Raw genomic sequence first — 17,410 nt, forward strand, 5'->3', positions numbered from 1 at the left:
CGGTTGTGTGTGAATTTGCGAACGTATTTCTAGAAGAATTGTCGGGTTTGCCTCCAATCAGGGAAGTAGAATTTGGTATTGATTTAATACCGGGAATAGCTTCGATCTCGATTGCTCCATATAGAATGGCACCAACAGAGTTGAAAGAATTAGAGTCGCAGTTGCAAGAGTTGACTGATAAAGGCTTTGTGAGACCGAGTTTTTCACCTTGGGGTGCTCCCGTGTTATTTGTGAAAAAGAAGGATGGTTCTATGAGATTATGTGTTGATTATCGGCAGTTAAACAAAGTGACAATCAAAAACAAGTATCCGTTACCGAGAATTGATGATTTGTTTGATCAGCTAAAATAAGCGACATGGTTTTCAAAGATTGACTTGAGATCTGGGTATTATCAACTGCGAGTAAAAGAGTCAGATGTGCCTAAAACTGCTTTTAGAACAAGGTACGGTCATTATGAATTTTTAGTTATGCCATTCGGGTTGACAAATGCTCCTGGTGTGTTTATGGATGAATCGCATATTTCGGCCATACTAGGACAGATTTGTTGTGGTGTTTATAGATGATATTTTAATTTATTCAAAAGATGAGACAGAGCATGCTGAGCATTTAAGGATAGTTTTGCAAACTTTGAGAGATAAGCAGTTGTATGCTAAGTTTAGTAAAAGTGAATTTTGGCTCCGGGAAGTTGGATTTTTGGGTCATATTGTTTCAGGTGATGGTATACGGGTTGATCCTAGTAAAATTTCAACCATTGTTGATTGGAAACCACCGAAAAACGTAACTGAAGTTAAAAGTTTCTTGGGGCTAGCTGGGTATTATCGGCGGTTCGTAAATGGATTTTCTATAATTGATGCTCCTATGACTAGACTACTCTGAATGGATGTTAAATTTGAATGGACGGAAGAATGTCAACAGAGTTTCGAAGAATTGAAAAAGTTATTAACTGAAGCACCAGTGTTGATACAACCCGAATCAGGTAAAGAATTTGTGGTGTATAGTGATGCTTCTCTAAATGGTTTGGGGTGTGTACTCATGCAAGAAGGAAAAGTGGTGGCTTATGCTTCGAGACAGTTAAAACCTCATAAGAAGAATTATCCTACTCACGATTTGGAATTGGCTGCGATGGTATTTGCTTTGAAGATTTGGCGACATTATTTGTATGGTGAAAAGTGCCGAGTATATACCGATCACAAAAGTCTTAAATACTTGATGTCACAAAAAGACTTGAATTTGAGACAGCGAAGATGGTTGGAGTTATTGAAAGATTACGAGCTTGTTATCGATTATCATCCGGGAAAAGCGAATGTGGTTGCCGATGCTTTAAACAGAAAGTTGTTGTTTGCTTTGAGAGTTATGAACACTCAGTTGAAAATTTCAGATGACGGTTCGATTCTAGCAGAGTTAAGAGCAAGACCGATGTTTTTACAAGAGATTTCTGAAGCTCAGAAAAATGATCAAAATTTGCTAGCCAAAAGAAAACAGTGTGAAGCTGATACGAGATCAGATTTCAGAATCGGTTCTAATGGTTGTTTGATGTTTAAAAATCGGATTTGTGTACCGAAAAATGATGAGTTGATTCAAAAGATTTTACATGAAGCACATAATGGTTGTTTAGCGGTTCATCCGGGCAGTACGAAGATGTATAATGACTTGAAGAAAATGTACTGGTGGAGTGGAAAGAAAAGAGATATTTTCGAGTTTGTATCAAAGTGCTTAGTTTGTCAACAAGTGAAAGCTGAACACCAAGTACCTTCGGGATTACTCCAGCCTATTATGGTTCCTGAATGGAAATGGGATCGGATTACTATGGATTTTATATCAGGGTTGCCGTTAACTCCAGGGAAGAAAAATGCCATCTGGGCAATAGTTGACAGACTGACTAAATCGGCTCATTTTATTCTGGTACATACAAATTATTCTCTTAATAAGTTGGTTGAATTGTATATCCGAAAGATTGTTAGACTTCATGGGATACCTTTGTCAATCATTTCGGATAGAGATCCGAGGTTTACCTCACGGTTTTGGCAAAAGTTGCAAGAAGCATTAGGTACAAAGTTAAATTTCAGCACTGCCTTTCATCCACAAACTGATGGACAATCAGAGAGAGTAATTCAGATTCTTGAAGACATGCTCAGATGTTGTGTATTGGAATTTCAAGGTAGTTGGGAAAAGTATTTACCGTTGGTAGAATTTGCTTATAATAATAGTTATTAGACAAGTTTGAAGATGGCACCTTATGAAGCACTATATGGCCGTAAATGTCGGATAGACAGAAATCTACTTTATGGAGTTGATTTAATAAAAGAAACCGAAGAAAAGGTGAAAGTGATTCGAGATTGTTTGAAAGCTGCTTCAAATAGACAGAAATCTTATGCGGATTTGAAACAAAAGGAAATGGAGTTTCAAGTTGGTGATAAGGTATTTTTGAAAGTGTCTCCATAGAAGAAAGTCCTTAGATTTGGACGAAAGGGCAAGTTAAGTCCGCGTTTTATTGGACCGTATGAAATAATTGAAAAAGTTGGACCGGTAGCATATCGGCTAGCGTTACCACCCGAATTAGAGAAGATTCATGATGTGTTTCACGTATCTATGTTACATCGGTATCGTTCGGATCCTTCACATATAATTGCACCGACAGAAATTGAACTGCGACCGGATATGACTTATGAAGAAGAACCGATTAAGATTTTAGCTCGAGAAGTCAAACAACTAAGAAATAAAAGTGTTGCACTTGTGAAAGTGTTGTGGCAAAAGCATGGGGTAGAAGAGACTACATGGGAATCTGAAGAAACTATGAGAAACCAATACCCACACCTGTTTACCGGTAAGATTTTCGAGGACGAAAATCCTTAAAAGGGGGGAGAGTTGTAATATCCTGAATTAGGGCTTAATCGGAATAGTGGTTTTGTGACCACAAATCCGAGAAAGAAATAATTATTTTACAATTATTTTGATGTTTATGATATGATTGCATGATTGTGTGAAAATTTCGTGATGAAATTCTATGCCTAAAGTGCTTAAATTGAAAGTAGGGACTAAATCGAATAAGTTGCAAAACTTGCATTCTAGAAGTTTTTAGTATGAAATTGTTTTGGAATATTAATGAGGAGGTCTTAAATAGCAATTTGACCAATTTTAAGTTCATGGACAAAATTAGGACATGGAAGGAATTTTTGGAAAGTTTAGAAGTAAGGGTATTTTGGTCATTTAATTATTAAAATGAATTAAAAACAAAATTAAAAGCCAATATTTGTCCATCTTCTTCATTAGGCCGAAATTTCAAGGGTTCTCCATAGCTAGGGTTTGTTTCAAGCTTCCAAGCTCCATAGTAAGTGATTCCAAGCCCCGTTTTTAATGTTCTTTACGTTTTTGGAATCCCGAAAGCTCGATTAAGCTTATGCTAGCAATAATTCAACCTAGGGTTTATATTTGGAAAAATACCTATAGGTGAAATTTGTGTATTTTGATGTTTTATGATAGAATATGGGGTTTTAAATTATGTTAGACAACTTGTGCTACTCGGTTTTTAGTGAAAACGAGTAAAAGGGCTTAATCTGTAAAAATACCTAATAGTCACAAGTATATGTTAGAGAGAGAATTTGATGTTTCCATAGAAGGGAAAAGTGATCAGCATGTTATAAAACATAAGAATAAGGAATAAAGTTTAATTCCCGAGCCTAGGGGCAAAAGTGTAATTTTTTAAAGTTCGTATTAAATGCTGTTTTGATGAATGTATGTATTAAATAAGATTAATTTGGTATTATAGATCAAGATAAACGAGATTCAAGTCGTGATCGAGGAAAAGAAAAGATTATGGACAAAATTACAAAATCTTTATATTTTGGTACCGAGGTAAGTTCATGTGTAACTAATGTAGCATAAATGTTATTTTTAAGTTATTAATGTTAATTATATGATATGTTGATTTTTAATCGTGAAATATTATGCTTTGTGGTTAATGTTGAGTAATATGAAAATTATGTTTACTACTTGATAAATATGAATTGCTACCGAGTATTGGTTCCGATATTCCATGGAACACGGCAAATGTGAGATCGAGGGAAAAAGCCCGTTTGAACTTTAGGAATAGATTAGGATACAAGTGACATGTCACTAGGATGGTTGAGCATCCGAACTCGTTGAGTTGAGTCCGAGTTCACTTATGGATGTAAATGTCTGAACTCGTTGAGTTGAGTCCGAGTTCATGAGATGTAACTAGGCATCCGAACTCGTTGAGTTGAGTCCGAGTTCATTTATGGATGCGAACGCCCGAGCCCGTTGAGTTGAGTCCGAGTTCACTTAGGGGCGGGTTACATGATTTCTTGATTACATATGTGGCACTTATGTGCAAATTATCCATGTATCCGAGTTATATTCCGATGTGTTCAACGGGTGAAATTTCTAGTTTAATGGAAGAGCACTTAAGATATAAGTGACGTTTTGGGTAAGTGTTGTGAAATGGACCCTTCTTAACCCTCGGGTTGAAAATAGATACAACAACAATAAGGTGGTAAGATGATGAATGATGTTTAAAGATGTGATATATGTTTTGGTGGTACCATGCTAAAGTTGTTTGGTATATTTGTATTGTTATGTTACTTGTTATTTACATATGAACTTACTAAGCATTTATGCTTACTCCTTCCTTTTCATTCACTGTAGTTTTGAACAAGCCGGCTCAGGAATCGGGACAGGTCGAAAGTTCGATCACACTATCCAAAGGACTTTTATCTTGGTAAATGGCTTGTACAACTACTTAAGTATGGCATGTATAGCAATATACCTATTTTGTGTAAATAATTTTATGATATGGCCTTGTTTGGTTGAGAAAATGTTTGTTATTGATAAGTCATGGTGATGGCTAATTTAGATCATGTTTGATATCATGGAAGTTTAATAGGTTATCTAGTTCATAAAAATTCATGGAAAGATGAAACTTGCCTTAAAACAGAATATTGCTGCAGCAATGACATGAATTTGAAAAATCACTAAAAATAGTATAAATGGAACTAAATGATGAGTAAGTTATGAAATTGACGCTTAATGAGTCTATTTTCATATGGTTGAACAAAACAGGAATATAAATTATATTTTATGATATATTTAAACTTTTGCAAAATAGGGCCAGAGTGATTTCTGGATCTCCTGTTCTGACTTTAAAAATTCATAATAAATTTTTAAAAAATAATTAGAAGTTTTCTTTATATGTATAGATTCCTTATTGAGTCTAGTTTTAAGATAAACAAACCTCATAGTCATTGAAATTCTATATAGAGATATATCTGATTCGTAATACACAGAGGTCAGAGCAGCCGAACCCTGAAACAGGGGATTCTTTAATTAATAAACTGTACTAATTGTCCCAATAAAAAATTCTAGAAAAAAATTAGTATATAGATACATAAGTCTAGATTCAGGGAAAATTTACGAATCTTGATTTTGAGTTTCGTAACTTGATATATGATTTTTCTTGTAACTGTGACGCAGGTAGCTAGAAAGCTGTGAATGTAGAAACAAATGATTTGAAGTTCTTAAATTGATAAATTCTGTTCGGTAACCCCTCAAGCTCGACTCCGATGATGGTCTCGGGCGTGGGGGCGTTACAATTTCATTATTAGAAAAATCCCTGAATGGCTGCCTTGTTCTCTTGAAAAGCTCTTATATCATATTTAGGATAAATTTTGATTGATTTATGATTTTTATTGATATATCTTGAATTAAAACATAGGCATTTATGCATTGTTTGTTTAAACTTTAAGACATTAGAGAATTAAGCATGATAGGTTGATTTTTAAGAATTTAAAATCTTAGGTTGTTTCCCCAAAGTTTAGGTATTACTTTGAGTTGGAATTCACAAATTTTAAACATCAAAAAGCCATAATTTTTGTGAGATTTTTAAGCCTTTTGAGCATCTATTAATTCTTTCATGCTCACTTTTATTATTGCTTTGAGTGCGTCAATATTGAACTGTTATTCCAGAACTTGCTTGATTATGCATGTCAAGACCACACTATTTGATTTGATATGTCAAAATGATTAAGGCACTTAAGTTTAACCCACTCATGCCATGAAAAGCCTACCTCCACGATTAACCCCTAGTAAACCCCCTTGAGCCTAACAAGCCATTTCTTGTATTACCCTTAATATTAACCCTTAACCCATTTTTTTTTGAAATCCCCTCAATTATTTTTTGATCCCTATTTTTGTCGAGATTTGAGTTGAATAAATTGCTTAGCTATGTCTTGTTCTTAATAGTTAGTCTATGTTTTTTAACTTGTTCTTAAAAAAGAGTGTATACATCTTAATAGTAGTAATCTTCTGAGCTAAAGAAGTTAAATTCTATATTCTGAGAAAAAGCTTTGTTGTACGCAATTGATGACTAGCTATTTTTCTAGTTAGGCAAATTTTTCAAGTCAATCTCGATTCTAACCTTTTCTTTCAGCTAGTAACCACACCCCCTAACCAAGCCTCATTACAACCCTCTAAAGACCTTTTGATTGATGTATCATCTCAAATTATATTGGTGGAGATTTGATTTTCATGCAAGCCTATGGTAATGACTTTTCATTATTGACTATTGAGTGCTTCATTTATTGTCCTTAAACACCTCGAGTGATTTGTGTGAATCTTTAGTAAGGATGTAAAACTCTGTGACATTTTGAATACAAGGTAATTACCTAGACGAGGGGAGACACCTATGTTTTCGGAATAAAATGCTCAACTTGGAATGATTGAAACTGTGATGTTCTTTTATTTGAATTCTCAATGTATGATTACCTATGGATTATTTTGAGATATTATTGATAGAAATTATAAATTGAGAAGAATTTATTTTGATTATGAGTTGAGAATTTTGCTTGAGGACAAGCAAATGCTTAAGTGTGGGGGTATTTGATAAACCATAATTTATACATATGTTTACCCCATTTTTAACTCATTTTATGGATAATTTCCCATTAGAATTGGTGAATTCGATGCTCCTAATGCTTTAATTTCATGTTTTATACTTAGGAGAGCATAGGAGAGCGAAAGGAACGAGAAACGGGCCAAAAACAGAGAAAATAGGCCAAAGTACGAATTCAACCCAGTCTGGACCTCCTCATACGGGCAGATCACACGACCGTGTTAATTTGGCAGGCTCGAGCACGGCCTGAAGTAATTGCACACGGGCGTGTCCCTGCCGAGCCTAAGTTGAGTCCAATTCGAAAAAAGGCTAATTTTGAGGGCTCTTAGGCATTCCAAAGCCTATAAATACACCCTAAAGGAGGAAGAAAAAGAGGCACATAGGGAGAGAGTAAGAAATTACTCCAAGGAAGCCGATTAATCCATCTCAGAAGCCGGATTCATCATCAAGACTGAAGATCTCTCCTCAATTTCCCCTTCCGGAGTTTTCAGTTTTCTTTATGTTTTGTATTCTTTATTATTCTGAGATGTTTTCTTATTTAGTTATGAACTAAAACCCCTAAATACCTAAGGGGAATGAAACCTAAGACGAATCTTGTTATTATTTTTTGAATTGTATGATAAATATTTAACTTGTTCTTAATTATGTGTTTTTAATTCTTGTTTTGATATCCTAGGATACTGATTCAAAATAAGATCTTATTTAGAGGAGAAATAGACCCTGTCTAAGAGTACATTTTTCATAATTAAGCGGAGTTGATTACGCGCCTAGAGATACGGTGACCAGATTTTACTGGATTAGGGTGAAACCTAATAAGGGGGTCCATAGATCGAGTTAATGCAACCCTAGAGTTAATTAGAGAAAGGTCTCAATTATTCAATCTAGGGATTAGACGTTATTATTCTTGAATATGGATAATAACATAACTTAGGGATCTCTACGGAACAAGTTAAATGAATAAATAGTCCGATTCGAAGCTAGAATAACAAGTACAGTCTAGGTGGATTTTTCCTTAGGTATTGTCTTAATTCAATCGATTTTTCCAAAAGCAATTCCCCAATTCCATTCTCTATGAATTTTTAGTTTAAATAATTAGTTAGTCAAAACAAAACCTCTTTATTCTTAGGCTAGATAATAAAAAGACAGTCATTACTAGTACTTTTAGTTCCTTTGGATTCGACAATCCAATCTTGCTAAAACTATACTATTGTTCGATAGGTACACTTGCCTACATCGCAATAATAGTTAGTTTCAAGAACGATTAATTATAAATATTTAAAACCTATCACGAAAACTCGAGATCACTTATCCTTAGTAGTTTGACTTATATCATATTTTCGGTCAATTTATATCAAAATGAGCCTGCTGGTTCAAGTGGTGAGGTGTTAGCTTGCCTTAGAGTCCTGTGCTTGAACCTTCAAGTGAGTAAAGGATGATAATTTTTTGTTCTTAGTGTGTGTATCGGTTATGTAGTAGGGGTTTAATGGGATTGAAATTTTGTGGTCGTTGGATGAGAGTTAATGGGTCAGTTTTGGTGGGATTTGATAGTTAGTGGGGAGTTGGGATAGTATTTTTATTTAATTTTAATTATTTTTCTTTTTCCCAAAATTAATTTTCTTCCTGACGTTTTCTCCTTTTCCTCTCCTCTGCAAATTTCTTTTACTTCTTCCTTCAATTTTGTTCACATTCATTTTTTCATATTATTTTGATTCGGATTTTTTGGTTATTCTTCATTCAATTAGGTAAGTACGGGTTTTTTTTTCTTTTAGTTTTTGATGTCTGTAAGTCCGTTTGGTTCAGAATTGTTCTTTTGAAGTTGCAAGCGGTGTTGTAGTTTGGAATTTAATTTCAGTGGATGTGTTGTTTAGGAGAAGATTGTGAAGCAGTGGGTTCCTCTCCAACGGCATAATTTGTGTGTGTGTTTGCTGTTCGTGGGCGGTAAGTATACGTGTACATTTTTCGATTTTGAGAGGATTAATTCATGGTTTATTATTGTAAATTCGTAAATCGAGCTCTAAAATAATCGTTAGAATACTGTTTCTAGGTTTTGGAGGTCCCAGGGTTGTTTTCGCATCAAAATCAAGCCAGTTGTGTAACGAGAAACTCGAAAAATAACGATCGACGAAAGCTGAAATTGGGGCTTATCGACGCCACACGGCTATGTGTTAGGCTTGTGCAACACATGGCCGTGTGACAGGCCGTGCAATGCCATTTTGGGTCATGTGGGCCACACGGGTGTGTGGGCCACACGGGCATATGTGGGTCATGTGCCAGGCCGTGTGGGCCCATACGGGCATGTGGTCCCAAATTTTAGAAATTTTCCCTAAGGTTGTACACATCATTCCAATCAACTATAAGCCTTTTGTAGGGTCGGTATGTATTGTTATAAGCCCTAAAGCATGGAAACTGCTAATTTGTTAGTATGAATTTGACATAATCAACACTTAAATTTATGTAATGAGATGTGATGTGTTTGAACTGTTATGTATAAGCATGTTTAGTATCTATTGTACGAGTATGCATGTGATATACATTCTAGTATCTGTTATTCTGCTAAATCTGATATTCTGTCTGTATCTGACTATGGAGCGGGATTTGTATCAAGAGGAGAAAGTGTTTTGTGTGAGGCGATATCTCTCCAATATACTGGCAACACTGCTTCGATTATTCTGAAAAGTGTCATATAGACATTATGAGGTGTGTAGGGCTGAGTGGGTGTTTTATACCCCACATGGTGTGTTGGGATGGTCGAGGCTGGTGTCTAAAGGATAGGGGTAGGATTATATTTATACATACATGTTTCTGTATTACTCTTATTTTATTCTGATTCTGGTATGACATAAGTCCGCATCTGATCTGAATGTATTTGAATTTGAGATTCTGTTTTTGTGAGTTGCACACTGAGTTATAAAGCTCATTCTCTATTTGTCTGAAAATTTTAGGTAACCCTCAAATTTAGGTGGGTCGGTGTGACGAGAGCTTAGATGTGTCTATTATGCCATAAAACTATTTTTACTTTAATTTGGTTTACTTACATTTTAGTTTTGAGAGTTTTGTATAATTTGGACTCGCTGGACTTTTTGGGACTATTTTGGTTTCAGATTTTCGTTTTGGTTTTCTAGCATAACGCTTGTTTAAGTGATTTACGAAAATAACTATTTTATACTATTAACCATTTTCAAGGAAATAAACTCGATTTCCAAAACTTAATGATGTAAGAACTTCCACTGCAATTTATATGTTTTATGTGAAAGTGTAAACAATCGACGGATTTAACTGATAAGCGTAACAACACATTTTCAATAAGTGGACTCTTTTATTAACAACGATATACAATGTTTTCAAAAGGGAAATAAAAAGTCGTCTTTATAAATTTTCTTCGTAACACTTCTAGATTTGCCATAACGTCTAGGCCGGGTTTGGGATGTTACATTCACATTAAATGCAAAACTAACCTACTATTCTTGGGGAGCAAGGCCAATAATGAGTTGCATTATAATATGGGACATGTGTCCAGATGGTATTAGCCATAGAGTACTGATCCAGTTGTGCAGTGAAACACTTTGTTTTAGAGGAGTTCTATATATATAGTCTTCTTCTTCAAGTGATAATACTCTAGAACAACATATTTTTATGTGCTAATTGCATATTTATTTTGAGTATGACCCTACTAATTTGCGCTATTTATGGACTTTTATCTTCCAGGGACTAAAATTGAAGGCAAAAGAAAATTTAAGGCAAAAAGCTCAAATTTGAAGATACAATTGGCCAACATGCGACATAGGGAAAAATGTGGTGCCAAAAATGCAAGTATAGAAGACATAACGGCAAAAGTGCAAAAGAAGAGATTTTATATCAGGATAATTATTAAAGATTATTATTTAGATTTAATTTTAGGATTTATTATCATTTATCTTTAATTATCTTTATTTATTTGTATTTATCTTTTAGAATTTAATTAGGAATAGGCTAGGTTTCTTAGTACTATAAAGAGGGATGAAGTGACACAAATTTGATCCATCTTTTGCTGTAAACATTCTCTCCCCCATAAATTTAGTCTTTTTGTTCTTTCCATATTTTCTTCAATAAAAATTCTCTTTTCATTATATTTATTTCTTTTTCCCCAAAAATCATGAGCCACTAAATCTATCTAGCTGAAGGTTGTCAAAATTCCCCAAAAAGGGTTCTTGAGGCTTAGAATCTGTACTTAGCCTTCTCGACAAATATTCATTGCTTCTCCGCATTACAGGGCTGATGTGTCCGTCCATGTCCCTTAAAAGGTGATCTTTTTAACGTGTGCAAAGGCGGCCGCTTTGTATGTTTTGAGAACGTTGCACAGTCGGTTCATTAGCTTACTGCGTCAGAGGTTGGCGAGCCCAAGAGACAAAATGGCGTGGGATTCACCATTGAGAAGTGATGATCTAGCATAAGATGATCCCACAGAAGCGATTGTTGGCTAGAGTTAGGTTCCGCTAAAGTGTAAGTCCAAATTCTTGGAACTAGTGGTCGTAGGCATCCTCTTCCACTATAACTAGCTTATTCTGTTTGAGAATGATCACCTAAAAGTCGAGGATTGAATCCAAGGCGGATCGAGACAACCGGAGGTTGGAATCTCTCTATAAGAACACATTTTCCTCAACTTTATTTATTTCTATTATTTTTAATTTTTGAAATCCCAATCAAAACTTTTAATGTTAATTTTATTTTATTTTTCCAGATTAAAACCTTTAATTCTATTTTTTTTTATTTCTTTTCCAAGTACGTAGGTTTTCTTGGGCACAATTCTGACCAGGATTCCGAGGAACAAGCAATTGTGCAAATCCGGTCCCTGAGGATTTGACCCTACTTCCCTTATACTATTATTTTTTTATTATTTTCAATATTTTATAGGAATAGCATATTTTAGGTGCTCTCAGCGACCGCATCATCAAGCTTGAAGTCATTTTGCCGCTTTTCATTTCTCAATTGCGTCTATGTGATTTCTACAATCATCCTCCAAACTCTTCTAGTGTTTTTATTCTCTCTGGGTTCTTTCTTCTCTTTGCTTCTTCTTGTTTCTACATGTGGCGATTGAAGTTTTTAGGATTTTGTTACCAAAATTTGCCAACACCAAGTATGACAAGTTTATGAGTTAAGCAATGCCAGACACTAGTGGGCATTGCTCTTTGGCACTCATCATAAACTGCCTCAACAATATTAAAAATTATTTTTAAAATTTTATATTTCTTTTTTTCTAACTTAAAATCAAATAACAACATTATTAATTAAAAATTAAATTCAAATTGTATCAAATATAATCCAATTAAACTTTATGAATATTGTTCAAAATCAACTTATCCAATTGGGATGAGATTATCAAAATATATTGTTTAATTTAATAATAATTTATTTTCATAAGTGAAATAACTATTAAGATTATTAAATCATCTAATTTTAATATGAATATGAAATAAATTAATGAAAAAATTAAAAACTTCAACTTCTAAAAGATAATTAAAATAAAAGTATATTTAGAAAAATTAAAAAATTTAACTTCCTAAAATCTTAAAGCATAATTTAAAACTAAATACTAATAAGATTAAAATTATATTTAAACTTTTTTATTTTAAAATTTTTCTTCAATCTATCATTCCGATCATCATCTTCTATTTTGATTTTCTTATTTAATCTATCATCCTCGTCAGCATCTACAACCAACATCAGACTTCTAGTGTAATTAATTACTTTATAGGTGCAAATTACTTAAACAATTATAAAATTATAAAAATAAATATTAAACCAATAAATGTCGAGTGCAGTGGTAAAGCACATTGTATTTCCAAGAGGAGAAGTTGATTCGAACATTGAAGATGACATTATTAGGAGGGGCAACTCTGAATATGCATGGTAAAATAGACTTGTAGAATACCAAAATTAATAATAATAAATATTAAAATTTTATTTTTGTAAAATGGGTATTTTTATAAAATTATAATTATAATATTCATTAGAAAAAACTTGATAAAGTAAAATTAAAATCAATAAAAACATTCAATTATAAAATGAAATTTTCACATTAAACAATAAAATGAGAGGTGAAAGTGATTAAGTGTGAGTGATCTAGAATAAATTAGTATAATATGAATAATAAACTAAATAAATGTTTGATGAAAGAATAGCATAATTTTACCTTATTGATTAAAATGATGGTTCATCTCTAACTAGTGATATTGTCCTTTGATTATAACTTAAAATTTTCTCTTCAAGAAATCATTACTTTAATACTCTATTATTTTTGAGACACTTCAAACTTACCGATGCTAATAATTTCCATTTTTGTGATTTTATTTAGATGCTATTTGTTTGAAATGCTTAAGTGTCTAATGTTATTTATAATGGTAAATCTTAATTTTATTTGGTATATAACTATAACATTAATTAAATGATAATTAATTTAGAATAATATTTATTATTAAGTAATATACTTAATTATGTAGTTCAAATCAATAAAAATTTTATACAAAAAATAAAAATTATTATTGATTTGTTTTTATCTATTATTAACAATTAATTCATGTTAATTAATTAATAAGTTGCATTCAATTTGAACCCAACTATATAGTTGAAATTAGACCTGTTCATGGGTTGGGCCACCTGGCCCGCTCAGTTAGAAGGCTCACCCGAAATGTAGGAGGGTTTGGACAAAAATATAAGCCCAAAAAATGGGCTTGGACGAAAAATAAGGCCCGTTTAAAAAATAAGTCGGGCTTCGGTTAAGGCATTTTTGGCCAGGACTTGGCCCGGCCCGAATTCACTAAAGGAAAAAATTTATTTTTTAATATTATTTTCTTATTGTTTCTCTCTATTTTGCTACTATTTTACTATAATGTTGCTACTATTTTGTTGTTATTGTTTGGATACTATATAAAACTTATTTTATTGTTACTTTTGTTATTATTTTAAAGACATTTGTTAATTTTGTTATTATTTTAGAGGCATTTGCTTGTTAAGTTACATCTATCTTAGTGTTATTTAAGTAAACATATTTTTTAAAATTTATTTTCAATTTGTTGGAAAATATTTATTTTGATATTTTTAGTATTTTTGATGTATTATATATATTTTAAAATTATATAAAAATTAATATGGGCCGGCCGGGTTGGGCCCAGTTTTTAACATTTTTATTTGGGTCGGGCTTGGATAAAATTTTAGGCCTATTTTTCGAGTCGGGCCAGGCTTGGGCCTAGCAAACGGGCCTAAAATTTTAATTGAGTCCTACCCGAATTTGGCCCGAACCAGCCCATGCACACCTCTAGTTGAAATGAATAAAAGTTGTATTATTTTTTTTTAATAAAAACCTTTTTTCTATAAAAACTTAGTAATATAATTAATAATGAAGGATATTTTCATCTATTCAAAAGTTTATTCAAATTTATGTTTCTATAATTAATATATATATATATATATATATAAACACATTAGATTATGACACTCCTAGTATATGAGTAAAAAAAATTATATAATAAATATATTGATTACAAGTTCTTCCAAAAATCAAATTTGGTTGAAATAGTAAAATTAAATGTTTAAAATTATTTATGGCATGGGTTCAAATCTTATTAAAATTAAATTTTTATTGAATTATAAAATGTAAAAAGACATCATACCCTTATAATAATATAACTTTGTACATAAAACTATAATTATAGATACTAGATTATAACACCCATGATGTAAGTGTGTAAGTGAAAACTATATGAATAAATTTTTTAAACTAACATAATAATCAAATATGGTAAAATTATTCTATCTATTTTTGATAACTTTAAATTGATACAGGATTGATAGGTGAGAAAATTTAAATTTTAAATAAAAAATTAATTTAAATACATGTATATTTACTTACTGAATACGACAAAGGTGAGCACGCCGTAGTGAGTTCCAAATTTAAGCTCGAGAACCATGTGATATCCCATCTCTAATTTGTCTCTTTCCTTATTAAACCCTAAAGTCAGCTAGCTAATTTTCCATAGCTTTATTGATCTGTCTTTGCCCCTCTCTCTCTCTCTCTTTCTCTTTCTTTTTTATGTAATATTAATCAATATTATAATGTACTTTTTCATTCTCTCTCTCTCTCTTTCTCTCTCTCTCTCTCTCTCTCTCTCTCGCCGTGCCCAAAAAACACCCTAAGGCTTAATCCACTCCTTCAGTTAATCTTTACAAACCGCATAAGCTTTGCTCTGTTTTAGCCTTAATCTGCTGCAGCAGCCATGGTTTCCTGTTTCCTCTTGCTATTTGCTTTAGGGTTTTTCTTATTTTCTTTCTTTGTCTTTTTCATGCGAGAATCAATGTCTTTTTACGCCAAGAAATCGGTTTTAATGTCTTCCAATACTGAGCCTCGTTCGTATCCTTTTCTTGGTAGTCTCATCTCTTTCTACAATAACCAATATCGTCTCTTGGATTGGTACACTGAGCTTTTATCAGAGTCTCCGTGCCAGACTGTCGTGGTGAGTCGACTTGGTGCACGTCGTACTGTTGTGACGGCGAACCCGGCTAACGTCGAGCACATGCTCAAGACCAACTTCAATAATTTCCCTAAAGGCAAGCCATTCACTGAAATCCTCGCCAATCTTCTCGGTTGTGGGATATTTAATGTGGATGGGGAGTTGTGGAGCACTCAAAGGAAGCTAGCTAGCCATGAGTTTAGCACCAGATCATTGAGAGAATTCGTGGTGAAATCGCTTCATGAAGAAGTTGAGAATCGGCTGTTACCATTGCTTGAAGAAGCAATGTTGACTGAGAAAGTTATTGATTTTCAAGATGTATTGAGACGATTTGCATTCGATACTGTCAGTAAAGTATCATTCGGTCAAGACCCTTGTTGCTTGGAGCTTTCGAGACCAGTGCCGCCTCTCGTGAAAGCTTTCGATAGCGCATCGGAGATCAGCGCCATGCGAGGGATGGCACCCATGTTTCTTGTATGGAAAATGAAGAGAGCTTTTAACATTGGGTCAGAAAAGAAACTGAAACAAGCGGTTCAATTCGTCCATGGATGCGTTTTGGAGATCATCAGAAACAAAAAGAGGGCTCTTGAAGTTGAAACATCAGCTGAAACAGAAGATCTTTTGTCGAGGTTGTTGTCGGCTGGGCATGACGAGGAAGTTGTAAGAGATATGATGATTAGCTTAATCATGGCTGGAAGAGACACCACTTCCTCGGCATTGACTTGGCTCTTTTGGTTGCTTTCTAAGCATCCAAACGCCGAGGAAATGATGGTGAAAGAAGTGAAATCAATGGTTGGCAATGACGAAAAACGACTGGATTTCCAGGTGTTAAAGGAAATGAATTGCGTTAAAGCCTGTTTATGTGAATCAATGAGGCTTTACCCGCCGGTTGCATGGGATTCAAAGCATGCAGTAAACGACGACGTTTTACCCGATGGAACTTTTGTCGGGAAAGGAGACAGGGTGACCTATTTCCCCTACGGAATGGGGAGGATGGAGGAGTTATGGGGCAAGGACCGGTTGGAGTTTAAACCAGACCGGTGGTTCGAGGAACCGGGTGCAGAGCATGGGTTGCTGAAGGCAGTAAGCGCTTTCAATTTCCCGGTGTTTCAGGCTGGTCCAAGAGTTTGCCTTGGGAAAGAAATGGCGTTCATTCAGATGAAGTATGTAGTCGCTTCAATATTGAGACGGTTCGAGATCAGAGTAGTATGCCAGGAAGAACCGGTTCTTGTTCCTCTCTTAACCGCTCATATGGCAGGTGGGCTGAAGGTGGTGGTAAGGAGAAGAGAATTGAAATAGCAAGACATTTATTTTCGATTTTTCGTATTTACAACCTTTCTTCGTTGTCAACTATGATCCAAAATGGTTTAGATGGATGTAAGTCGGTATACATTCTGTGCCCTTTTTTTTCGAAATATTCACTTTTTTTCAATCTCCAACAAAATAATAATAATAATAATAATAATAATAACATTTTCTTGGCCTTTTTTACCCTCAAACGATTATGTTTGCTCAAATTACCCATGGCATCTTGGTGCTTACATGGCTTACTTAGTAATTACGTCAATAATTTTATTTTTTAAAATTATAAATTTTATAAAAATATAAAACATATTTTAAAAAAATTAATTTTTTTAATTTATCTTAAAATCTGCAAAACTCTTTTTTTTTCATTTAACATCAAATCTATAGAAAAAAAATTAAAAACAACTTTGAAAATGACAAAAAAAAATTTGTACATCAAGCCGATCATTTAAATCTATCTTTTCAACCACTTCTCCATTCTCTTTCTCTCATTCTTGTTTGATAAAGCAGGTTATCGAACAAAATAAATAAATATATATATAATAAAATATATAAATAGAATTATTTATATTTAATCTCTCAAATATAAAAAACAATCAAAACCGTAACAAAAGTTGAAATCAAAAGGGAGAATAGAGATTTTACTAAACGTTGAGGCCTGTTAAAAACAGTTTCTTTAAGACAAATTCGGCCGCTCCTACGGTACTTGGAGAAGCTA

The 17,410-nt window shown here is 33.5% G+C and overlaps 1 protein-coding gene across 1 annotated transcript; it reads left to right on the plus strand.

Annotated features, from left to right (window-relative positions):
- The first annotated feature begins 14,764 nt into the window (after positions 1–14,764).
- On the plus strand, positions 14,765–16,825 carry LOC107888050 (cytochrome P450 94B3). Its single transcript, XM_016812225.2, has one exon. It carries the CDS (start codon positions 15,154–15,156, stop codon positions 16,684–16,686), a length of 1,533 nt encoding a protein of 510 aa, XP_016667714.1. The 5' UTR covers positions 14,765–15,153; the 3' UTR covers positions 16,687–16,825.
- The last annotated feature ends 585 nt before the right edge of the window (positions 16,826–17,410 follow it).

The sequence above is a fragment of the Gossypium hirsutum genome, chromosome A03 (assembly GCF_007990345.1).
Source record: "Gossypium hirsutum isolate 1008001.06 chromosome A03, Gossypium_hirsutum_v2.1, whole genome shotgun sequence".
NCBI lineage: Eukaryota > Viridiplantae > Streptophyta > Magnoliopsida > Malvales > Malvaceae > Gossypium > Gossypium hirsutum.

Excerpts from the sequence above, each read along its gene's own strand:
- LOC107888050 (XM_016812225.2), top strand. The coding sequence starts at position 15,154 with ATGGTTTCCTGTTTCCTCTTGCTATTTGCTTTAGGGTTTTTCTTATTT.